The sequence below is a fragment of the Carya illinoinensis genome, chromosome 13 (genome assembly GCF_018687715.1).
Source record: "Carya illinoinensis cultivar Pawnee chromosome 13, C.illinoinensisPawnee_v1, whole genome shotgun sequence".
In the NCBI taxonomy this organism is placed as follows: domain Eukaryota; kingdom Viridiplantae; phylum Streptophyta; class Magnoliopsida; order Fagales; family Juglandaceae; genus Carya; species Carya illinoinensis.
The window spans coordinates 2,290,923-2,316,980 of NC_056764.1; the positions used below are offsets into that span (position 1 = coordinate 2,290,923).

Sequence of the window (26,058 nt, forward strand, 5' to 3'; positions counted from 1 at the left end):
TCTTCCACTCCTAGGAAGAAAGCCAGATGACATGAGCAATGAAGATTGGAGTTTCCTTGATAGACAAGTGTTGGGAGTCATTTGACTAACACTGTTAAGATCAGTTGCACACAATGTGGGAAAGGAAAAGACCACAACGAATTTGATGAAAGCTCTATCAGACATGTACGAGCAGCCATCAGTCAATAACAAAGACGAGCTATTCTACTTGAGAATGGCAGAAGGAACTCCAGTTATTCGACATCTGAATGAGTTCAACACCATCATCAATCAATTAGCTTCAGTGGGGATTGAATTTGATGATGAAGTACGTGCACTGATAGCTCTAGCTCAATTGCCAAAAAGCTAGGAGGCCATGAGAACAACTATTAGCAATTCTTATGGCAAAACAAAGATGAAGTTTCAAGATATCCGGGACCATATTCTTAGCGAGGAAGTTCGCAGAAGAGATACAGGAGAAGCATCAACTTCCAGTTCTGCCTTAAACCTCGAGACGAGAGATAGAGGAACTAGTAGAAGTTCAAATCGGGGCAGGTCAAAGTCCTGAAGAGGCAGAAGTAAATCTAGATCCGGAAAACAAGTACAGTGCTGGAATTGTGGCAAGATTGGCCACTTCAAAAATAATTGCAAGGAAGCTAAGAAGAAGAATGAGCATGACTCTGCTAATGCCACAACAGAAGATCTCCGAGATGCCTTACTCCTTTCAGTCGACAACCAAATTGAATCTTGGGTGTTAGATTCAGGAGCCTCGTTCCACACTACAGCACACCGAGAAATCATGCAGAATTATGTCACTGGTGATTTTGGGAAGGTGTACTTAGCAGATGGTGAAGCGTTGGAAATCGAAGGCATGGGAGATGTACCAATCAATCTGCCCAATGGAAGTGTATGGTTGCTACAAAAGGTGCGACATGTTCCTAAGCTCATGAGGAACCGGATTTCTGTAGGACAACTTGATGCTGATGGGCATTCGGTACTATTTACCGGTGGCACGTGGAAGATAACAAAAGGAGCTATGGTAGTAGCTCGAGGCACAAAAACAGGTACTCTATACATGACTTCAAGCATTAGAGATACTGTTGCAATTGCTGATGCAAATGCCAACCTATGGCATCAAAGGCTTGGTCACATGAGTGAGAAAGGAATGAAGGTACTATTATCCAAGGGGAAGTTACCAAAGTTGGAATCAACTGATTTCGACATGTGTGAATGTTGCATTTTTGGGAAGCAGAAAAAGGTTAGTTTCCTGAAAAATGGTAGAACTCTAAAGTCTACAAAGTTGGAGTTGGTGCACACAGATTTGTGGGGGCCATCCCCAGTCGCTTCTCTTGGAGGATCGCGGTACTATGTTTCCTTTATTGATGACTCAAGCAGGAAAGTATAGGTTTATTTTTTGAAAAATAAATCTGACACATTTGATACTTTCAAGAAGTTGAGAGCCATGGTTGAAAATGAAACAGGCTTGAAGTTAAAATGTCTGAGGTCAGACAATGGAGGAGAGTACATCGACGGAGGGTTCAAAGAATTCTGTGCTGCAAATGGGATTAGATTTCAGAAGACTATTCCCGGGACACCGCAGCAGAATGGCGTAGCTGAACGCATGAACAAAACTCTCAACGAACGTGCCAGAAGCATGAGGCTGAATTCAGGATTGCCTGAATGTTTTTGGGCTGATGCAGTTAACACTGCAGCCTATTTGATTAACCGGAGACCTTCAGTTTCTTTAAAGTTCGATCTACCAGAAGAAGTCTGGAGTGGAAAGAAGGTAAATCTTTCCCATTTGAAAGTTTTTGGCTATTTATCATATGTTCACATAGATTCTACTGATCGTAACAAGTTAGAAGCCAAATCTAGAAAATGTTTTTTCATCGGTTATGGTGATGAAGAATTTGGCTATCGATTTTGGGATGATAAAAATGGCAAAATCATCAGAAGTAGAAATGTGATATTTAATGAGCAGATTCTGTACAAAGCTAAGTCACAAGCTGAACCTGAGGAACAACCAAAGAAACCTGAGGTTGTTGATTTTGATGTTACTCGAGTCAACACTGATCAGAACGAGGATCAAGAAAATAATGATACACAGATCGAACAACGTACACCACTCACTGTTATTCGAAAATCTTCAAGAACAATTAGGTCACCACAGCGGTTCTCACAATCTCTATACTACATCTTGCTAACAGATAGTGGTAAACCGGAAAGTTATGATGAAGCTCTACGAATTGAAGATTCGATCAAGTGGGAGAAAGCCATGCAAGATGAGATGGAGTCACTGATGTCAAATCAGACATGGGAGCTAACTAAGCTTCCAAAAGGCAAGAAGGCTTTGCACAATAAATGGGTGTACAAAATTAAAGAAGAACACAATGGTAACAAGCGCTACAAAGACAGAATGGTCAGAAGGGGTTTCAACAAAAAGAAGGTGTCGACTACACAGACATTTTCTCCCCAGTTGTAAAATTGACTACGATCAGGCTAGTGTTGGCAATTGTGGCTGCAGAGAATCTACATCTTGAGCAGTTAGATGTGAAGACTGTATTCCTTCATGGTGATTTGGAGGAAGACATCTATATGCACCAGTCACAAGGATTCTCAGTGAAGGGAAAAGAGAATGTAGTTTGCAAACTGAAGAAGAGCTTGTATGGCCTAAAACAAGCTCCACGACAATGGTACCGGAAGTTTGACAACTTCATGTGCAGTAATGGATTTACAAGACTGCAGGCTGACCATTGTTGCTATATGAAGAACTTTGACAACTCTTATATTATCCTACTGTTGTATGTGGATGATATGCTCGATGCAGGGTCAAGTATCGAGGAGATCAATGAACTGAAGAAACAGTTGTCAAAGTGGTTTTAGATGAAGGATTTGGGTGCTGCAAAACAAATCCTTGGTATGAGAATTATTAGAGACGGGTCTAATGATACTCTCAAGCTCTCGCAGGAGGAGTATGTAAAGAAGGTGCTCAGAAAGTTTAACATGGACAAGGCGAAACCAGTGAGCACACCCTTAGCTAGTCACTTTCGACTAACTAAGGATCAGTCGCCAAAGACGGAGGAAGAGGAAGAATGCATGAACAGAATACCCTATGCATCTGCTATTGGTAGTCTTATGTACGCCATGGTCTGTACAAGGCCAGATATTGCACAAGCAGTGGGAGCTGTGAGCAGGTACATAAGTAATCCAGGAAAGCAGCATTGGGAAGCAATCAAGTGGATTTTAAGATATCTACAAGGCTCTTCAGATACGTCACTATGCTTTACAAAAGCAGGTTTAAAACTACAGGGATATGTAGATGCTGATTTAGCAGGTGACGTTGACAGCAGAAAAAGTACTACTGGATTTGTGTATACGCTGGGTGGTACAGCTGTATCGTGGACTTCTAAGTTACAGAAGATTGTTGCTCTCTCAACTACAGAAGCGGAATACGTTGCTATAACTGAAGCAGGGAAGGAAATGGTTTGGTTGCAGTCATTCTTGGAGGAATTGGGAAAGAAAAATGAAAAAGACATTCTGCACAGTGATAGTCAGAGTGCTATTTTTCTTGCAAAGAATCCAGCCTTTCATTCCAGAACAAAACACATACAGTTGCGATACCATTTTATCCGATCTCTTCTCGATAGTGGACAGCTGATACTTGAGAAGATTCGAGGAACAGAGAACCCAGTAGACATGTTCACAAAAGTAGTTACTGCTGACAAACTGAAGCTGTGTATAGCTTCAGTTGGCCTTCGTACTTAAAGGCATGACTTGAAGTTGATGTGATGATTGCTATGAAGATATGTAGACTCATTTGTCTCCAAGTGGGAGATTGTTATGAGTGGAGACAAAATGGCAAACGGTGAGCCATGCACCGTTTGCTCCTTTGTTTTATTAGGCACCCACCCCTTAGTTTCTGCAGCAAATTGTTGCACCGTAAATGGTCTGCTCTCCTATAAATAGGAGAGCTTAAATGTGCAGAATGGTATAGAGTGTGGGAGAGAAATAAGAGAAAAACAGAGTGGGTGAGCAGAGAGTTTACAAGAGAGAGTTTTTTTTTTTTTTGTAAAAATTATTTCATAGTGAAATTACAGCAGTTGTGGACGTAGGCAATTGCCGAACCACGTTAAATTTTGTCCCTCCTTTATTTAGAATCGTCTCTATGTCAGAAAAGCTCTCAACACAGGGTTTTAAGCCAATAAAAGATGACGATTACTCTCATTTTTCTCTTAACGGTTGTCCATTCTTTTCTTTTTCAAGCCTTCTTTTTATTGTTTTCCTTTTGGATGTTTTCTTTGAAATGTTTGCATGTGTTTGGCATTTATATAAGTAGCAAGTCCTCTATTTATACATATCAAGATTGCTAAAGGAAAAGGGTATGTTAAAGGTTGGGGCAGACATGTTGGATTTTGTAAATTTCAGGACACTGTATTGATATTTTATTTAAAGTTTTTATTTTTAGTTAATTAGATTTATTAGAATAAAAATTTTACGTGTAGTTATTTTTACGTATTTTTTATGTATTCCATTAATATAATTGATTATATTATTTTTTTAATATATAATAAATATTTTAATTAATTATATTAATAAAATATATAAAAAAAAAATATAAAAATAACTGTATGTAACAAAATTTAAAAAAATAACCACGAAAATATAAGCTCCATAGCACAAGGCCCAAAACCTATTGTGAATGAGCAATTGGGCCAAAATTGAAATATGTGAATGCCCATGAAGAGTCCAAAAGATTCTGGTACCTCTAATTCCGAATCAAATCAATTATAAAAAGAATGTTATAAACTATCTTGAATTGTATGATCACATTTATCTAGTCGTCATATACATAGTGTATAGTGCTAGCATAGTACCAGCATAGTGAGTTAGCCGACATATGCATAGTGCATAGTGTTAGCATAGTACCAGCATAGTCCCCTTTGTACGCCTATATATCGTTAAATCCTTTAAGAAATTCATAAGTTTCATAACCTCTCTGAGCTCTATTTCTTTCTCTCTCCTTTTGAAAGTTTTATAACACGTTATGGTTCTCTCTTTTCAATGATTTCATAACACGTTATCAGCACGAAAGTTCTGACGATTTTGAAGCTAGTAGTCATCTACTTCAAGTAAGTTTTTCAATATATTTTTGTAGTTTCCAAAATGAATATGAAATGTTACATTACTTAATGAAAACTCTATACTTATGTTCCTGATTTATATATGTAAAAAATGTCAAATCTTACAAAATTGGAATTCGTTGCTCTTGACATTTTTGGGAAAAATTATTTATCTTGGATCCTTGATGCTGAGATCCATCTGGATACAATGAACCTGGAAGATACAATTAAAGAAGGAAATCAAGGGTCCCTGCAGGACCGTGTTAAGGCAATGATTTTCCTTCGGCACCATCTTCATGAAGAATTAAAAACTGAGTATCTAACGGTGAAAGATCCACTTATTTTGTGAAATGATTTAAGGGAGAGATATGAACACTAGAAAACTGTAATCCTTCCAAAAGCTCGTCATGATTGGATGCACCTGAGGTTGCAAGACTTCAAGAGTGTTAGTGAGTATAACTCTGTACTCTTTAAAATTAGCTCGCTATTGAAATTATGTGGTGAAAAAGTCACTGATGATGACTTGTTAGAGAAGACATATACTACTTTTTATACCTCGAATGTACTCCTGCAGCAACAGTATCGAGGGCAAAAGTTCAAGAAATATTCTGAACTTATATCTTGTCTTCTATTAGCTGAGCAAAATAATGAGCTTTTATTAAAAAATCACTAGTCACGTCCTACTGGTTCTATATCATTTCCCGAAGTGAATGATACTAGATTTACATCATTCCCAAAAGCGAATGGTGCATCTTTTCAAAAAAAAAGAGGACGTAGACGTGGTAAGAAAAAACTATAGAAGTGGAGGTCCTAGAAGTGACCACACTAAAAGGGATAATAATAGATATACACCGTACCACCAGAAATGGTTCAACTCAGAGAATGTCAAAGGTCCTCAAAACAAATTTTTAAAGAAAGATGAAGATGGATGCCATAGATGTGGTATGACTGGACATTGGGCTCGTACCTGTCGTACAGCTAAGCACTTGGTTGACTTATACCAATCTTCTATAAAAGAAAAAATAAAGAAATTTGAAACAAATTTTGCTGAACCATCATATGCTTTAAATTCTATAGATGGAGAAGATATTACAAGTCTTGATATTTCTGATTTCTTTGAGGATTCTAGTGGTAGAGTTGATCATGAAAGTGTTTCTATTTAATTAATGTATTTCATTTATCTTATTATAAAATATTTTTATATTCTGCAATATTTTGTAGTAATGAAAGTTTTATTTATTCTTTTAAACTTGTTATAAATTATTGATGATATGATTTATCTGAGAATGGAAATGGAGCATCCCTGAAGGATCGCCCTAAATCAATAATTTTATTGAGTATCTCATATGAGTGATACTTGTACCAAAAACTCATTATGATTTATGCACCTGAAGTTGCATAATTGAAATTGTGGAAAAAATATATATTTGAATGAACGTCTCGAATGTGCTCCTGAAGTAGCAATATCGAGTATGCTCCTGAAGTAGCAATATGAAATGCAAACGTTCACAATATATTCTAAATCTGTATCAGGTCTTTCAATGACTAAGTAAAATAATGAGTTTTTGATAAGAATCATTATTCACGTCTTACTAGATCTACATCATTCCCTGAAGTGAATGATAATGAATTTATATCATTCTATTCCATGAAGTGAAAAGAATGATGCGTTTCATTCAAAGAAACTAAGAGATTGGACGTGATAATGAATATCTTTTCGGGCTAGAAGCTCGTATTGGAAAATCTGTAAGCTTTCTCTTTGAGATGATATTATATAAATTATTGAATCAAATATTATGATGCATCAAAAGGTGATATGATTCAAAATATTTGTATCTTTTCATGGTTATCTTGATCATTTAAAATCAATTACGATAAGTCGAATGATTTTCATATGGACGTCCGTAAAAGAACCAGAAGATTCTTTTAGTAAAAAGTTTTACCACCAGAAATGGAAAGAAAAATTTGCTTGAAGCAAATAAGATGAAATTATTCGACGTTATCTTGATTATCATATGTGAACCAGAAGTTCATATGATAATTAAATTTTGGATACAATAAAATAAAAATGTCTCATATTCTAGCTGCTAAAATCCCAACGAGGATTGAAGTCCCTATAGGACAATTAAGAAATTCAGCAGTCTAAAGATATGTATAAAGGCATGTGAGACTTATCGATACAAAAGATAGAGTATCTCAAAAGAGAAAGGCACAAATAATTTGGTGCTCCTGAAGAGGCCATACTCACAAAACAAGCAATAAAGTCCATCCAAATTCTCTGTATAAAATTATCCTATATAAACTCTTGAAGAGTGCCTCCTGAAGAGGTTTTTCATGAAAATGTCTTCCATTGAAGAGGGACAGGTACGTGAAAATAACGAGATCTCGTTACATTTCATGAATAATGGAGAAATTATGGATAGAAATAAAATCGTTGTCGACAACGTATTTCCATATGAGATGGCAATTGACATTACCAGAAGTAATGATGAAAGTGAATCAAGAATAGTCAAAGAATACGACGTAAAATATTGGCCAAATTTGAAAGAAACAATTCCTGCAGAATTGATTCACTAGTAAAATATGATGCATTGGGACTTATAGTCCAAACACCTAAAGAGGTGATGCTTGTTGAATGTCAGTGGGCATTTATGGAAAGGAAATAAAAATGTGATATATAAATCACGAGTCAGTTTCTCAATTCCTGCAGAATTGATATTACTAAGTAAAATGTGATAAATATAGACTTGAAATCCAAACACCTAAAGAGGTGATTTTTGAATATCAGTGGATATTTATATATATGATATAAAAAGCCTGAAAATTTTAATATGAAAATGTGATATAGAAATCACAAGTTAGTTTCTCGAAAAAACAATATTGATATGATTTTAAAGTGATTGAAATCATATTGAGATTTTTATTAACTTGAAAGTTACCGAGAGTTTGGATATGCACGATTAATTGCATATTTATATGGATCATTGGATCATGATATATATATATATATATATGAAAATCTCTGAAGGATAGAAAATGTCTGAAACTTCTAATATGAATACATCTAGAAATATGTATTCTATCAAGTTTCAAAGATCCTTATATGATCTAAAACAATCCAAACGCAAATAGAAACAAGCCATTATTGCAGTTTATATATATGATTTAAATGTCATTGAGACTCCAGAAGAGCTCATGAAAACTGCACATATTTGAAATATAAATCTGAAACCCTTGCGGCTTCAAGGAGAAGATGGATGATGTTATTAGTCATGAAATACCATCTTTTAATACAATTAGTATTTCAGATTCATATTATGGGTTTGATATGAAGTGTGCATTATTAAAGAATAAATAAAAGGGAACACACAGAACATCTACCAAAAGATAGAAACACAAATATGAATATTTGTGAAATATTATTTTATTATCTTGAAGCAAGAATTACAGAAATTTGAGGCACTTTGCCTCATTCTTCAAACGCTCTTGTTCTTCAAGAATTTGCATGGCATCCCTATCTAAAGGGGTGGGCAATCGAAAAGAAAATTTAAGCAAGGATTTTAAATTCCTATTCTCTTTCTTTATTGATTCTATCTTCATGTTGGACTCCAGAAGAAGTCGCTGAAGTATAGCAATATTCTCGTGGAGATTGTCAACTCCACAAGTTCTGGATTACAGTCGCTGAGAAAATGCGACAATGGATGATGAGTATCGGGTACCGAGACTCACAAGCTCATATATAGCTTCATTATCTGACCTATGAGTCAGATCATTATATTGCATGATAGCACCTGTGGTAGAAGCAGGAATTGCTGATGAACGAGGTGAAGAGTACCTCATATATTGGCCATGAGAAGATCGCTGAGCCATTACAGGATAAGAATACAGAATGAGATTGCAGAGTAAAAATGCAGTATGGTTACAGAAAATTGAAGAAGATGAGATGCGAATGAAGATGAGCTGAATATCTCTTTTATAGAAAAAAAATTATGATACAGCGTCTCTCGTGAAGCAAGAGAAAAGAGACGAAATATAGCTTCATAGCTCTGTGGCGCTTGACAGCTGCAACGCCTAACAGCACGCCTGACACCTACAGAGGAGTTGAAAATCCGCGGTACTTGTCTGATCTTAAAAGGCTGACCATCCAATGGATTATGCATTCTATTTCTATTTTCAATTTAACTACAGTGTTGTCTCTAAATGTAGAAGGAATTGTGCACAACTGTAAACATTATTTTATTTATTTTGTGTCTCTTCTTTTACTTTGTATTTCATAATAATTTCTCTCTTTTTGTACTTTTATCTCACAAAATATTAAAAGGTATAGTATTTAAAAAATATGAAATAAAAATAAATAAACTTATGTATGATATATTATAATATTTAATATGTAAAATAAAAAATATAAATTTTAATTATGTATTTTAAAAAATAAGATAAACAATCTATTAGGAGGGCTCTAAATATCTCTCAGGTTATAAATTTTAATCGAAGCTTTTTTCTCTCTGTGTCTCTGGCCGGTCTCCGATGTCTGCTACCTCTCCGGCCAGTCCCATCCGCCATTGCAAAATTTTGTAAACGGTATTTCTTCCATGTATGTACATTTCTGAACTCATTTCTCCTCTAATTAATGCCTTGAAACATTTTCTGCAAGAATATCAGCATTGAACGATCTAATCACTTCACTTCAAGCATGGCTTCTGTTAGCACGTTGGTAGATGTGATATTTCTATTATTGCACTGTAGTGGATTCTTTCAAAAAAGAGAGTATCCCAAAATTAAAAACAAAACTGGTGACCAAAGAGTTGGTTTTTATATTATAAAAGAATTGATATCTTGTCAAATCTCTATACTCAGCAAGTAACTTTTATATATATATAAGTTTTGTTCTATATAAATAAATTTATATATTAATATACGTATTAATATTAATTTTTTATATTAAAAATTTAAATTAATATTATTTTTAATAAAATTTATTTTTTAATTAATCGCATTAAATTAATACACGTATTAATTAATAATTATACTTACAAGTAGATCTTTTTTATATATATATTCATTCTACACGTAATTATAATCACCGTAGGTACCACTCGGTAAAGAAAATCTGAGTACTCAGCTAAAATGGTCAACTGACTCAAACTAAGTAACTAAATAAGCCGCTGCCAGAAGGTGATAGCATGTAAGTAACTAAAATGTCTAATCCTCCAGTTTGGAGCAAGACGCATAATATATGTAAGATAAAAAGGTGATATATGGTATATACGTGTGGAATACCTGATAAAAGACATTCTTGAAACCAAAAAGAATAAAGCTAGATTGCAGCTCTGAGCTGATAGATCTGTTGAGAATAGAGCCTAGTTAAGTTCTTTGACAATCCTTATAAGATAGATTAGCAATAGTTGATGACCCACGTGATCCGGGGAGTTGTGATGATGGAAGAATATCGGATGACAGCCATTTCCCTCTTCTCCCTCAAACTCTGCAACACTTCATCACTGTCCTCACATTCCAGTTTCCAGCTTTGGTTTCCTTTTTTCCTTTTTGTTGTCTCTGTATAAAGCAAAACCCATTTCAATTTACGTTTAAGCTATTATGGAGAAGAAGCTTTTGAGCGGGTTTAAAGCAAAATCTATTTCAGTTTACGTTAAAGCAATAATGGATAAGAAGCTTTTGAGTGGGTTTTTCTGTCATCTATTGGTTGTTGCTATTGTAGCCACCCACGAACCATGGTAATGTTGTCACGCCATTTTCTTCTTCCCCCTTCGGTGAAACGATACGGTTTCATGGACATATATGTGGGTAAAATGATACAGTGACTCTGGTAAGACGATACAGTTGGGTAAAAAGATACAATAGTTCGACAAACAATGGGTATCAGTTAATAACCGATTCGAACTGATTAAATTCGGAACATTTTGGAAATATCCGAATCCGAACCGCACTTGAACGGGTTGGATATTTTGAATCGGGCCGGATTGGAAAATCTGATCGGAGTGGGCGACCGGCTTATATGTACAGTCCTAATTACCATCTATAAAAAATTCAGTTCAGCTTAACATTCAAATATAGCCGATTGTCAAATATAGCCGATTGTGATAATTTAATTGTTATTATAAAAGGAAGTCAAATAATTACGTTTTGAAGTGTAAACATTGACAATTCGTATACATGAGAAGTAGTACATACTAATTGAGTCTATAACTACAATTTATTGAAAAAAGTCAAAATTAAACCCATTTCTTCCTGTCTTAATTGAGTCTATAACTAAAATTTATTGAAAAAAGAAATTAATTAAAATGCATGGTCTCCCATTATATATTCCAACCTTATAATTCCATATTGAGAACTTTGATATCATATATATATATATATAGAAAGCAGTAATTACATGGGTGGAACGTTGAAGCCATATATGTCTGTAAAAGGCAGGTATAATGATCGATCTCCTGATCAATTTGACAAAAAAAAAAAAAAAAAAAATTATCACATTATATATATGCATCCGATCATTTGATTTTTTGCAGTACTTATGGTAGAAAGTTACCAATTTCTGCTTGTAATCGTTTTCTTTCCCCTAGCTAGCTAGGTTAAACATTGGCAAGCAAGCGTGTCATGTATTTATGTAAGTCGGCCTCTGCTCCCGGCCACATTGTATGACTTTTCTACCAAGCCTCCAACCCATTTATTCCTCTTCCTCTTCCTTTGTGTTTTAGATCCTTAAAATTTTTTTACACCGACCAAAACCTTCTATTACATCGAAAGCTATGTATACATCAATTCTTCCTAAAGCGAGAACTACGTACTGATCTAAGCATCCAAACGTCGACGTACATTCAATTGATCGGCAGATGATGATCGGCAAAAGCATGGATTATGCCCAACAGTCTATTGGAAAACCTGCACTACTCTTGTTGCTCTTCATTGGGATCTTCTACGGCCTCTTTGTTTGGCCTTCCTCTATCGGGAGTCCGTTCAATGCAGCCCAAAAGGAATCCATTTGCACACCTTCAAACACGGTAATAATTAAGTACTTTTCTTGCTTGCTTGCAGCTTATAATTTCGATCGTGATTATGATTCCATGCACAAACATTATGGGTTTTCTTAATTTGCTTAAAAAAGTAATTTAAGCTATAATAATCCCTGCAGACCACCGATATTTATGTCCCCCAAGACGATGAGCTTGAAAAAGCTCTATCCAAAGCTTCCATGGCAAATAGAACGGTCATCATCGCTATTGTAAACAAGGCCTACGCGGACCAAGACGTCAGAGCAGACACCACCATGCTTGACATCTTCCTTGAGAGCTTTTGGCTTGGGGTGGAGACTAGACCACTCCTTGACCACCTCTTACTCGTAGCCGTGGATCAGACGGCCTATGATCGCTGCCAGTTCCTACGCTTGAACTGCTATAAATTGGAAACGGACGGTGTGGATTTTGGGGGAGAAAAGATTTACATGTCCGAGGATTTCATCAAGATGATGTGGAGAAGAACTCATTTTCTCATGGAAGTTCTCAAGCGTGGCTACAACTTCATCTTCACGGTACGTTCCTACTATTAATTTATTGCTTTCCTTGATCTGCGAGGCATGCATGCAGTAAATTACTAAATATTTATAATTACTATGTTAATAACTTAATTGGAATATTTTTGGATCGTCTTTGATAGATCATGAAACTTAGGACTGGAAATTGGTTCACAGATTAACATGATGCATGCCATGGAAGTACGTACCGTGTGAGTAGAATAGAGCGAGGCGCGCAATAGGTTAATTATGATTAACGTACGATTATCTTGGCCTATAAAAAAATAGTCAAGTACGTAGCTTGACTTTTGGCTATGAAACTGATGTGGTTACGATCTCAAAAATCTTTTCAATTAATTTAATTAATATATCCCTTTAATGTACGTACGTTTGGTGACTGGTCCTTTCATGGAATATTTTTTTCCTGCTGATAGCTAGATGCAGCCACGCACAAGTTAGCTAGCTAGGTTATATGTAGATGGAATATGCTTTTTTTTTTTTTTTTTATAATTCTTTTATCTTAAATGTGAATCTCACCATATTAATTATTATATTAATTAAGACCATTTATAGATAATATTAATTACTGAGAACCGCTTCACACCATTCAGGCGGCCAATTCCACAAAAATAACTCTTCATTCGTCTCAAGTCCTCTAAAAAAAATAGAAATGATGTTTAGAATCGTGATTTTACAAACGGCATATAATTATTTAAAAATAAATAAATTAATATAAAATTTATATAAAAAAATTTAATTTTTTAATTATAAATTTAATTTTTTTTTAAAATAATTATACGATATTTACAATTTCACTGTACAAATAAATACAGCCGACAGCAAAGAATCGCACCCTCCTTTTCCTCGCTGCCCCTCTCTTCCTTCTCATTTGCACCCCCCCTCTCTACCTCTCTCTTTCTCGTTGCCTCTGTTTGCACCACCCAATCTCAGTCTAACGTTGATGCAACCCATTGCCCACAAGGATTTTTCATGACTAACACTCAGGTATGTGTTTGATTGAATGAGACTCAGAGAGTGATGAAAGAGAAATGGAGAGACGGAGAGGGAGGCAGAGAGCTCACATGCTTTGGTCCTAGGAGTATCACATCTAAGCTGAGCTGTGATCATGTCGAGTGGTAGTTTCAGGCGACGAACTTGCTGACGAAGGAGGAACGGCATCGTGATCCATGGCCATACTTTGTTTTTAATAGCAAAAACAGATGTTTGTTGTGCGTGGAGGAGTACCCACCGTAGACTGGATGGTGTTTTACCATTGGCTGCTCTGTTCTGAGGGCTAAAAACATAGTTATGCTTAGTTGAGGCGTGGAGGAAAATTGGGGCTGGCGGCTTGATGCCGTGTGTTTTGGATGGTTGTAGTTGATGCTGTGCTTTTAGGTGGTTTTAGAGAGATCAATGACAAGTTAGCCATCTGGGGAGAGACAGAGAGAGATCTTTATCAAGATTCCAAAAATGAAGAATGACAAAAAATAAATGGTTTGGGCAAGAATCCAGCTAGCAATTGGCTGTGAAGCCGAAGGATTGAGACAAGGAAGAAGACGGGATCGTATTCATGGGGATTGGTTGAGTTGGTGGGCGGCAAAGATAGTGTTTGAAATTGCTGGTGGGCGAAGGAACTGGTGGCGATAGAATTGGTGGGTGATGGAACTTGGGTTGTGCGGCGAAGTTGGAGAGGGATGGCTCTGTTTTTGTCCATGGTGGAGTCCTGCGAGAGAAAATGGCACCGTGGTCTCGGTGGTTAGTGGTGGTGGTCTCGTGAGGCAAAAACTTTCATGGAATGGGTTTTACAGTGTGGAAGTTGGTCAGCTTGGAGAAATCGCGAAGAGGAGATTGCAGGGGTGCGAGGGGTTCTAACTTCTAATTTCTGAAGCCTGAAATTGCAAAGAGAGATTTCCCGTTCCTGATGTAGTGCTGGTCTAGGATAAATGTGGTGGAAGTGGTGTTCGTATGTGATTGACATGCTATTATTTGACTAAAACCAGCCTGATGGGTCCTAAGGAATTCTCTTAATTACTGTAAAATCCAAATATATAAACGTCTATATTTTTAAAACTTTGAGACAAAAAATGATAAGAAATTATGATCATCGTCTACAAACTAGATACAAACTATATGAATTTTTATCCTTCTGTTTGGCCGACCGCGGCAATCTGGCTACATCAGTGCCATGAGTTCTGGAAGTAAACATGGACAACTGTTAATTAATGGCTGAGAGCCTTGGACGTGTGATTTGTCAGCTGTCACATAAAATTTCTCAATACTCGGCCACCAGCTAGCTGTCATGCATTGAAATGCTATTTTTCCTTTCTAATTTTCCCAAGCTGGAGGTTTTGTATTCTGTCGTTTTTGCATAGAAGCTGCATTTTTGTAGGTCGGGGAGGTTTTAGTTTCCCCATAGTTTTGAATCTTTAAAAAATCTTTAATGAAATCATGACTAGGGTTCTCAGTACTCACAATCATTAGAGAAAAAAACAAAAAGCTTCTAATTAATTAATTCAATATCAATCAAGGCGACCCACATGATGATCATTTGGGTTTGGTTTTCTCGGAAATTATTGATAGCTAGTATACTGGTTGTTGAGATAGTGACCTGCCTGATAAGAGAAACTAATTAATTAGGTTTAATTTTCCAGTGAAAATAGTCATAAGAGAAGGAGATTTGTTTTCCTACTTCCCAGTGCATGCATGTTCATTTAGGTTATTGAAACAATGAAACCAGAATCATAAATCACCAATGCATGTCCATTATTTAGGTAGAACTGCCACGAACAAACCACGGTGACACTTTTGATTTTTTATGTCTATGATTATATACGAAAATGAAAAGTTCTTACTCTTTATAATATTCTAATAAGATTCTAATTATATCATTAACTAATTCTTTTAGAGTATATGTCATATGACTTGCCTTAATTACCATATATGTTGAGAGACTTGCTTTGAACTTTCTGGTTGAAACTTGTTTAAACGTTGATCTCTTAAGTTCTTTTCTCGTATGGCACTTGACATCAAACTTGACTTTCTCATAGTTAATTAACATGAAATTGTCTTCCTTGCAACAGGATACCGATGTAATGTGGCTAAGAAATCCATTTTCACAATTAAGCAAAAATGAAACCGAGGATCTACAAATTAGTACTGATATGTTTCTCGGGGATCCATGGTTGGAAAAACAACCAATCAACACCGGATTTTACTATGTTCGATCGAACAACAAGACCATCACACTGTTGAACACATGGTATTCTAAGAAAGACAACTCCAAGGGACAGAAGGAGCAAGATGTGCTATCGAATCTTATTAAAGGGGGAATAATTAAACAATTGAATCTTACTGTAAGGTTCTTGGACACCCTCTATTTTAGTGGGTTTTGTCAAGAGAGCAAGGATTTTAGGGCAGTGACCACCGTCCATGCAAATTGTTGTCGGAGTATTATTGCCAAGGTGAAGGATTTAAAGGTCGTCCTCAATGATTGGAAGCGATTCAAGAAGATTAGTTCTCATAAAAAGTTGGCTAATGTGACGGAAAACTTACGGTGGTCGAAACACTCTGGATGTCGGAATTCGTGGGGGCCAATAAATAAGAGTACTACCACTCATGCTTAAAATCATTTAGTAAAATATAAGATCTTGTGCCTTTAATTTTTTCCCTATTATATATATCATGTTCAAATTTGAAGGAGAAAATATTATCACGAGTTCTTGATCTATTTGAAAGTTAACGTGTAGAATATATCATCGACCAATATCATTTATATAATGAGATTTACTTTTTAAGATTCAAATTTTAAAATTTTTCTTTTAAATCAAATCATGCTATAAAATTTATCGAGAATGTAATTAATTAACTGTGAGTTTAACATTTTATAATGGGGATTAGATTACTTAAATAAATATTAATTTAGTTTTGTTTAAATTCATTTACACTTTTAAAGACCTTTTGACATCATGTAATCTTATGCGTCATTGATAGATGGAAAACTATTTAGTTCTTGATAAAATTATCTTTCCAAGATGGTGAATATTATATTTCAAGGTGTTTAAAATTGATAATTCTTGTCATAATTTGTGGATTTAGAGTGGAAGGGGCTTAATACCACTTTGAGACCCATTGGACCGCTCCATGACTTGGGTTACAGCTCAAACTAACAACTTAAGGTCTCCTGAGCGCTCAACTCATCACAGCCATTAAAAAAGTAACTCATCACAACCATTTTTCCTATTAGCGGGTCCCAATGTGATTGAATCTGAGGAGCACGTTTTTCGAATGGCAAAGCACAGAAAGACTGTTGCATCAAAGTATGCTCCCTCTATTTATGATCTATGCCATTTTCTTCGTGAGCGAAATTGGGCGTTCTAATGAAATGGCATAATTTTGTTTTGATGCAGAAATAGATTGGTTGAGGAAAATTGTAACCTTTTTTTCTTTGTTCTATGGAGATTAAAAGCGTCATTTCTCTCCATAAAGGTTGTATTGCTTGGGGTGTTTATATTACTTGTTATTTAGTTTTAGGACTTTGAAACTATATTGAAAACACACAATATCAAAATACCCATGATACTCATGTTTCAAGCAAAAATGGTAACCTTGAATCTCCTGTATTTTTTTTCTTAGCAGTTTTCTACCATATAAGGGAGAACAATTATTTTCAAGAAATGCACCTAAAGAGATTCACTCCGATTGCCAGATAACCTTGTAGAACTTCTGATAGAGTTTGTTTCTGAATCTTGTAGACTTGGGTTGCCTCTGGTTTTCAAGTGAAGCTTTGATAAAGCCAACAGAACATCCTCAAAATCATTTCGAGGCCCTGGCATGATCGAAGGCTTGAAGGTTTTGATTATTATTATGTAGTTCTCAACCGTTGTAGTTTTTGAGGTTTTGAATCTTGATAATGATGGATGTCTCGTACATAATGGGAGGGAGAATTTTTTTATGCATCTGAAGTTGTTGGGATGAAGGCCTGAAATTTCTGACTCTGCTTTATGAATGTTAGGACAACAAAGTTTATACGGCAGTATAAACTTTCTTGTCCTACCAAACATTCATAAAAAAAAAAAAAAAAAAAAACAAAGTTTATACAGTAGCTGAGAGAGGAGTTCACTGAGAGGTTGTAAGATAGAAGTGGTTGACAAAGGCTGGTTCTGCTGTTTGAACTTTTAGTCGAAATCGGTAAATAAATATTCATATATCTTGTGAAATACAGAGAAGGTTCTAGAACAAAATGTTTATAGACAAATAAAATGCTTGGTACTGCCAGTTATAGGCCTGGAAGTTTCTTTCTATAAAATTATGACAGGAATTTCTGGGGCAAAGTATCTCGCCTAGCTTGCATATAGAGCGAGTGTAGCAAGACTTCCCCCACTGGGGGGATGATCAAAGTGAAGTAAGCTGGGGACAGTGAACAGACTGAGCAGCAAGGTGGTGGTACGAGTATATAGACGGTATATGTATCTATCATATATTATATACAGATGTATATATATATACATATACAAATACCATTGGGTGTTATAATGATATGTACGAAATTCAATAAAATTATGACCGAAATGTCAGGGTTATCATTGATATTTGGTTAAGATAACATAGCTTAGGTCTCTCTCTCTCTCTCTCTCTCTGTCTCTGTGAGTACATTGCTCAGGTCACTATTGCCACTATGATATACTTTTGAAAACCATGAATGTTGGATATGAACTAAAAAGTTGAATTGGTTAACGTCTTTCTTATTTCTCCACTTTGTCTGCAGATACTTGAGAAGGTTAAAATAGCATATGACATTCCTGTAGTGACTGATGTCCATGAAACTATCCAGGCAAGTATTTTTTCTTTAGAGTGGTACTCTTGTTTCTTCAGTTTGATTTTTACCTTGATTTTACTTTACATAAGGCTGCTGCCATATTTGTTAACTGGATGTGTACTTGTTGTCAATCACATTGGCGTTGCATCCCTGCTTTCAGAATTAGGTGTTCAGATGTATTTCACCATCCTTCCCAAATGAGAAATAGACATTTTAATGAATCTTTTAGGGGATATAAGAGTGAATTGCATTTTTGTTTTGCATAAGATGAAGTTGTGATGAATTGAAGAAGGGAACGGGAAGGGAAAAAGAGAGAAAACATAAAGGAAACTGTGATTTCTTTAAACAAAGAAATGCGTTGTTATAATTTCCTTGGCCGGATTAATTGTGTAGTCGTGAGCATTTCTGCATATATACCTATATGACCAGAAGTCCATGCATTTAATCGTGTAAAACGGCCAATGTCGTATGCATCTTCAGTTGTAGGAAACCTTGATTTTGGTCTGTAGCAATGTCCAGAATAGAAATTCAAATATAGTATAGATCAATACATTTGAAAAAATAACACTTAAAAAAGTAATATGATGCTACCGATCTGGCCCTGTACTGGAAAAAACACTTTTCTTTTGGTTCAAGTGGCAGGAAAAGATTAAAAATTTTGTAAACCTTAGACTCTTATAATGTAAGCTTTAAGATGATGCAAGTCTTGCTTCGTTTGAAAGTTGTTCGTTATCACTACACATGAAAAGCTCCAAGTTGCCAAATCTGAAAATTAACCTAAAGACACTACTTAAGCCTTCTTCATGGCTGCTTGAGGTGTCAATACCAATTTATCAGAATGAGTTAACATTCTAAGTCTGGAACTGGTTTTGTTCAAACTGTGAAGGACACAATTAATAAGATGTTTATATTTTCTTTTGCCGGTGTGAATCAGTTGGCAGAGTTGCAGATATTATTCAGATTCCAGCATTCTTATGCCGTCAGGTTAACATTTTTTCCACCATACGTTCAGCATCCATGATCTGAAAATTTTTCAAGATAAATGGGCATGTGATCTCTTCTTATTCAAATCTAGAAAAAAAAAAATCATTTATTTCATTTATCACCTACTACAATGGCAGACAGATCTTCTAGTTGCAGCGGCGAAGACTGGCAAAATTGTAAATATCAAGAAAGGCCAATTCCGTGCTCCTTCTGTGAGTATTTTTATGAACGTGACAAATTAGACCTCTGTTGACATGTATACAGTTTTTCTGCTTCAACCGTTCTTCTAATTTATATATTGTTCATATTTTGCAGGTCACGGTAAATTCTGCTGAGAAGGTTAGATCGGCTGGAAATCCAAATGTGATGGTTTGTGAAAGAGGAACTATGTTTGGTTATAGTAAGTTTTCTGGTTTTGGTTTCAAATGCACAAGTAGTTGGTTGCTCTCCCTCTGCAAATATGCTTAATTGGAAACTGTTACAAATTTTTTATGAGCCCTATACTTTCTTTAAAGCTTCAACCAATTGACTCTGCTCTGTACTTTTAAAGATTCAAATGGTTCTTTAAGCATATTTGGTTGTTGTTCTGCAGTTGATTTGATTGTTGATCCTCGCAATTTGGAATGGATTAGAGATGCTAACTGTCCTGTTGTAAGTTAAACTTACTAAGTGCCTTCAAGGTTCTGGATCTACAATTTTTTAACAAGGCCTTGAACTAGATGGTGAAGTTTGGTCCTTTTTCTTTTTGGCATACAAGCCATCTCTAAATTAATTTTGTATTACTTTTCAACTGGTAGACTAAACCTAAACGTATGTCTACATCCACACATGCTGACATATTCTTCAACAGCTTAGAGTCTTTTTAATAATGATTTATTTTAATCAACAAACATTAAAATTTATTTTCTTTTAACTCCCTCTTCGAGGATCTCTGTCATTCTTCATTTATCTTTTAATTGAAAAGATATAACTCTAGATCTGCACATGTTACATTCTACATCAACAAAAGAGTTGTGTAAAAAAACTAAATGGAACCGTAATGAAGACAACTATAATATGTGCACGTGTGTTTTCGATCTTAACCTGTTGAGGGTGATGTTTGCTGCATGCTGCATCTGTCTAATGTACTATTGTCTGGAAGACCTTCCAGTCTAACTACGTGTTGCACTACAGGTAGCTGATGTCACACATGCATTACAACAGCCTGCTGGAAAAAAGGTGTGGAAAATCTTGACGTGTCACAGCTGCTTCTCTGTGAATTGTGCAAATAACCTTGTTATTTACGTCAAAAGAGAGGTCATGAATGACTCCCTGTCAAATATGCGAATGGATGGCAATATATATGGGGAGAAGTATAGTTATTTAGTAATATTAAGATAATAAACTGGTTTTAATGTTGGAATATGGATAGTCGAAAGAAAGGCATTGCCGATGTTGAATGTTCCATTTAATAATGCCTCATTTATGTGGCGTCCTTATTCTTTTGGTGCTGTTATAGTGGCAATTTAGACCTATGATTTCTTCTAAAGAAAATGCATTTGATTCCTTTGTTAAGTTGACAGTTGCAGGGTCTAGGGTGTCATCATTTGCAATTCAACTCCTTTATATGAATACCATTATGATGCAGGTGATATGGACTGTGTCCAGCTTTTTTTTTTCTTTCCTTCTATTAGAGCAGCATATACAGAATGACATCAGTGTCCCCACATCTCCAGATGATGAAGAATCTGCTCCTCGTGGCAGCATAGATGGTGCTGATATGAAGACTCAATCACCAGCTAATAAACAAGTTGTTTGTAATAGTTTATCTGTCCATTTACTAGAATGTCCTTCCCTTAGCTGATATGTAATGTACCCTTATGTAATTTCATTATATAGCTGTCCAGAATATTCCTTAGTTAGTTAGGATTTGTTTTTCCCTCTTGCAGTATAAAGCAACAGCACCATGTACAGCCAAAACACACGATGGAATAGAAGGATCAGTTTTTCCTCCACACATTCTCTCTCTGTTATTTTTCTTCTTTGCTTATTCTCACATGGTATCAAGAGTCTCACACCTTCCAGTGTTTGTACTGACTCTAACTGGAGAATTCAATTTTGTATCATGCTTTTCTTTGCTATATATCTATGCTGCTCTCACTTGACACGATTTCCCACAATTTTAGTGCCAAAAAAAAAAAAAAAATGCCGTAGGATGGTCATTTCCTGATTTTGCTTTCGATTCTCACTTTTCCCATATCAAGGGGATTAAACTTCTACTTTCTCATATAGCTGGATGGTGGAGGTGTTGCCAGTGGAGGTCTTCGTGAACTGATACCATGTATTGCAAGGACAGCAGTTGCTGTTGGAGTGGATGGAATTTTCATGGAGGTACTAGGAATATGCTGAAGCTGATCATTGCTGATTTTTGTCAATGTGAAACTCGAATGTTTGAGAATTAATAATGAAATTACAGGCAGTACCTCCTGCACACTGGGGTTTCTTCGAGTATGCCAGGAAGGAGGAACTGTCCTTATTAAATATTCCCTTCTGTCTAATATAAGTTGAATGCTAATCAAATGACTGCAATATGAACCATGAACAGGCTTAGCTTTTAGAAGTATTAGAATTTGTTTTTTTTATAGGTGAAGTATAACATTTTCATTTTCATTGTTGTTGTTGTTGTTGTTATTATTATTATTATTATTATTTTCCTAACATTTTCTTTGGATGATTAGGTGCATGATGATCCTTTGAATGCACCATGTGATGGTCCAACTCAATGGGTGAGTTTTCCATACATCATGCTTCCTAGGATTCATGGAACTTTTCTCCAGACACTTTAATCTCCTTTGAGGTTTTCCCATATGAAGAGATATTTTTAATTATAATGAGTTTTATTGAAGCTCTAAATAGGTTATGTTTTGATTGTTTTATGGAAACAGCCTCTTCGTCATTTGGAGGAACTGCTGGAAGAGCTTGTGGCAATTGCTGTAAGTCTGTTACCATACTTATTGTTCACGGTTCTTTTAATCACTGTAGTATTTACAATTAATTATAAACGTTGATTGCTAGGGACAAACGAAAACATGCTTAATCTATTTTCCATGTAAAATCAAATCAAATCAAATAATTAAATATGTTGCCGATGTAACTGAGCTAGATGTTTTCCTCTATTGACATCTTGTAGAGGGTAAGCAAGGGGAAGCAGCACTTAAACATTGATCTCACACCGTTTCGTGATTAGAACGCCTGAAAGGTTCTCTTAGTGGTAAGCACACAAAATCTTTTTTCTTTCAATTTTCTATAAATCGTTGCTATCATTAACTTCAATATCATCATTGAGAACCAATTAAAAAAAAAAAAAATCATTGGGAACCAATCAATTTCCGTTCATGATTTGGAGGGTTTCAAGGCTATAACGAGTGATTGGGAATAAATGACTGGAGTTTTGTTGCCTTTCCGCTGGCAAAATTTTTCTTTTTCTCAGTGTTTCTTAGAGGTTCCAAGTTTTTTTTTTTTTTTTCATTTATATTTTTATAGGTGAAACAAAATTTTATTAATAGATTACGATTTAGGAACTAGATATTGAAGGATTTCAAGTTCATTAACTTCTAAAAATTTGCTTTTTGCTGGAGGGAGAGGTAGGAACGGCAGGGGATTGGTTTAAGACATTACTTAGGAGTATTCACATTCTTTCAATTTTTCCAGTGTCGAGTCTATATGTGAGTAGGTGATGTTATGGTTTAAAAAATCCCCCTGTTGAAGGTAGGGCTGAGCACCGACAAAGTCGGAGTCGGATTTGGCCTCCTCCGACTCCGACTCCGACTCCGACTTTGTTGGAGGCCGAATCCGACCTCCGACTCCGACTCCGCTTAGACTCCACTCCGCTCCGACTCCGATTTGTCGGAGCGGAGTCGGAGTTGGGCTTTTTGTTGGACTTTTTATTGGGCTTTTTTCTTTGACCCAATTAACATTCCAATTTTATAATTTGCAACTCTAATCGGATTTGGGCTTTCATATCAATTTTTTTTTTTAAATATAATTTGAGATTTCTAATTTATCTAACCAAAATTAATACATTAGAAAATAAAATTAAGTAACAATTTAATGTGTATTATTTAATTAACTCACTAAAAAAATCACTAGTTAATTATTACTTTATTAATTATTACTAACTTAGAGAGTTAGTTATATATTAGAAATTTGACAAATTTTTTTATTGTTTTTATATCCAAGGGAATATATTTAATAATTATGTAATTATATTGTGATATTAATTTAATATATATTAACTAATAGTATACTATTATATATATATTATATATTAGTAATATACTAATACTAATACTAATACTATTAGTCTATTAATATATAGTAATATTTATTAACTTATTTACTATAGTCTATAACTAATAATAACTAGATGTAATAACTAATAACTAATAATATGTAATAACACTAGTTACACTAGTACTAAAAGATAATAACTTAAAGATATTAATTTAATATATATTAACTAATACTATACTATTATAATTTTTATATATATTATATATTAGTAATACACTAATGCTAATACTATTAAATTAGTAAATTAGTAATATTTATTAACTTATTTACTATAGTCTAATAACTAGATAGCCTAGATGTAATAACTACTAACTAGTAAGTAATAATATGTAATAACACTAGTTACACTAGTATTAATAGATAATAACTTAATGATATTAATTTAATATATATTAACTAATAGTATACTATTATAATTTATATATATTAACTAATACTATACTATTATATATATAATATATATTAGTAATACACTAATACTAATACTAATACTATTAGTCTATTAATATATAGTAAATTAGTAATAATTATTAACTTATTTACTATAGTCTAGTAACTAGTAACTAATAATATGTGATAACACTAGTTACACTAGTAGTCTAGTACTAATAGATAATAACTTAAAGATATTAATTTAATATATATATAACTAATAGTATACTATTATATATATTAGTAATTTACTATATACTAATAGTCTAATACTATTAGTCTATTAGTATATAGTAAATTATTAATATTTATTAACTTATTTACTATAAGTTTATAACTAATAACTAGTGTGAATTACTAGTATATTATTGAATTTAACTAATGATGTTAATATATAAGATATAGTTATATAAAATCTATATAATCAATTTTAATTTTTATACATTAGTATTAAATGCTATTATAAATTTATTACTTATATATTAGTGTTATATGTTATATTATACATTAGTATTATAATGTTACACGTTATTAAGCATTTTAGTATTTATACATTAATATTACTTGTTATTATATTTATATTTATATGATTAATATATAGAAAAACACATATATTATTTATAAAATATATACATTAGCGGAGTCGGAGTCGAAGTTGGTGGGAAGTCGGAGGTGGAGTCGGATCCGCCTGGACTCCGACTCCGACTTCGACTTCCCACCGGAAAAATCCTCCGACTCCGACTCTGACTTGTCGGAGCCGGAGCGGAGTCGGAGTCGGATTTTTGCTCAGCCCTAATTGAAGGAAATCATAAGAGAACCACAAGCCCCACTCCCAATACTCCCGAGTCATCAAGGAAATTGCCGGATGGAAGATGCATATTTGTATGCATCGCATCATGTAGGTATTGAATTTTGATCTTGGAAATCCCTTTTAAAAGACGTCTTGACATTTTCCCTATCAACATTGAACCACGCAGCCTTGTAACGTGGTATCTAGTTTAAAATATGCATATAAAGGTTATGTGGGGGCATCTGTCTTTCTTCCTATATTTTTCCAAATTTCCCAAATATGTTTTTTTTCTATTGTTTTGCCATTGGTGTGATTACAGTTTAAAGGATGCAGATCAGAGCCAAACTTGAAGACGATATGCAACAGAGAAATGGAACTAATTGTACGTGTTGTCTCACGGGTGATGCTGGGGATGTAGCTTGAGCTTGAGTCCTTGACAAATTATTCACTGTTGTCTTCAAAATCATTTAAATAAATATATATTTATATATCCAGATAAACCGAGGGATCTGGAGAGAGAATGTTGCTAAATTCTATTCAGTTGTTCTGGAACGAGAACCTCTTTCTTGATTATTATTATTATTATTATTTTAAAAAAGAATTGCATAAAAACATCTGTCCATATAATAGAAAAGGCTAGTTGAGAAATCTTAAATATAATTATAGGGTATGTAAGTATAATACAGTCAGTTTTAAAAAAAGTGAAGTTTTTTATTAAAAAATTAATTTCTTTTTATGTGATATTTATTTATTTATTTTAAAGTAATTGAACAGTATTTACACACTAAAGACGGTAGCTATATTATGAAAGATAATTATATTATGAAAACCCATATAAATAAGGTTAGAATTAATTTTTAGTTGATTTATAGATGAAAATTAGAAAGAAAAAATTTAGTTGTAAGTACAATTGCGCATTAATATGTTCACTAATCTAATGTAATTGGTTAAAAAATAAATTTTATTAAAACATTACTAATTTAAATTTTGAATATAAAAAAATCAATATTAATATACAAATTAGTATGTAACTTATTTGTATGTAGCAAAACTCGGTTGAAAATTTGTTATAAAT

At 34.4% G+C, this 26,058-nt stretch overlaps 3 protein-coding genes across 3 annotated transcripts in view; all 3 read left to right on the forward strand.

Annotated features, from left to right (window-relative positions):
- Positions 1 to 17,227, forward strand: part of LOC122292369 (uncharacterized protein At1g28695-like) — a 30,251-nt gene extending 13,024 nt beyond the window's left edge. Inside the window, exon 6 of the mRNA XM_043100692.1 lies at positions 17,037 to 17,227. Within this exon, the coding sequence (XP_042956626.1) occupies positions 17,037 to 17,154 (118 nt within the window). The 3' untranslated portion in view covers positions 17,155 to 17,227. The remainder of the gene's footprint in view (positions 1 to 17,036) is intronic.
- LOC122292370 (uncharacterized protein At1g28695-like) lies at positions 11,715 to 16,359 on the forward strand. Its single transcript, XM_043100696.1, has 3 exons — positions 11,715 to 12,121; positions 12,253 to 12,648; positions 15,711 to 16,359. The coding sequence occupies exons 1-3, from the start codon at positions 11,954 to 11,956 to the stop codon at positions 16,251 to 16,253; spliced, it is 1,107 nt and encodes a 368-aa protein (XP_042956630.1). The 5' UTR covers positions 11,715 to 11,953; the 3' UTR covers positions 16,254 to 16,359.
- On the forward strand, positions 17,227 to 25,801 carry LOC122292156 (2-dehydro-3-deoxyphosphooctonate aldolase-like). Its single transcript, XM_043100380.1, has 13 exons — positions 17,227 to 17,246; positions 17,412 to 17,478; positions 18,395 to 18,464; positions 19,347 to 19,429; positions 19,567 to 19,641; positions 19,745 to 19,829; positions 20,022 to 20,080; positions 20,603 to 20,647; positions 21,701 to 21,799; positions 22,147 to 22,194; positions 22,354 to 22,401; positions 22,599 to 22,679; positions 25,303 to 25,801. The coding sequence occupies exons 1-12, from the start codon at positions 17,227 to 17,229 to the stop codon at positions 22,653 to 22,655; spliced, it is 756 nt and encodes a 251-aa protein (XP_042956314.1). The 3' UTR covers positions 22,656 to 22,679; positions 25,303 to 25,801.
- The last annotated feature ends 257 nt before the right edge of the window (positions 25,802 to 26,058 follow it).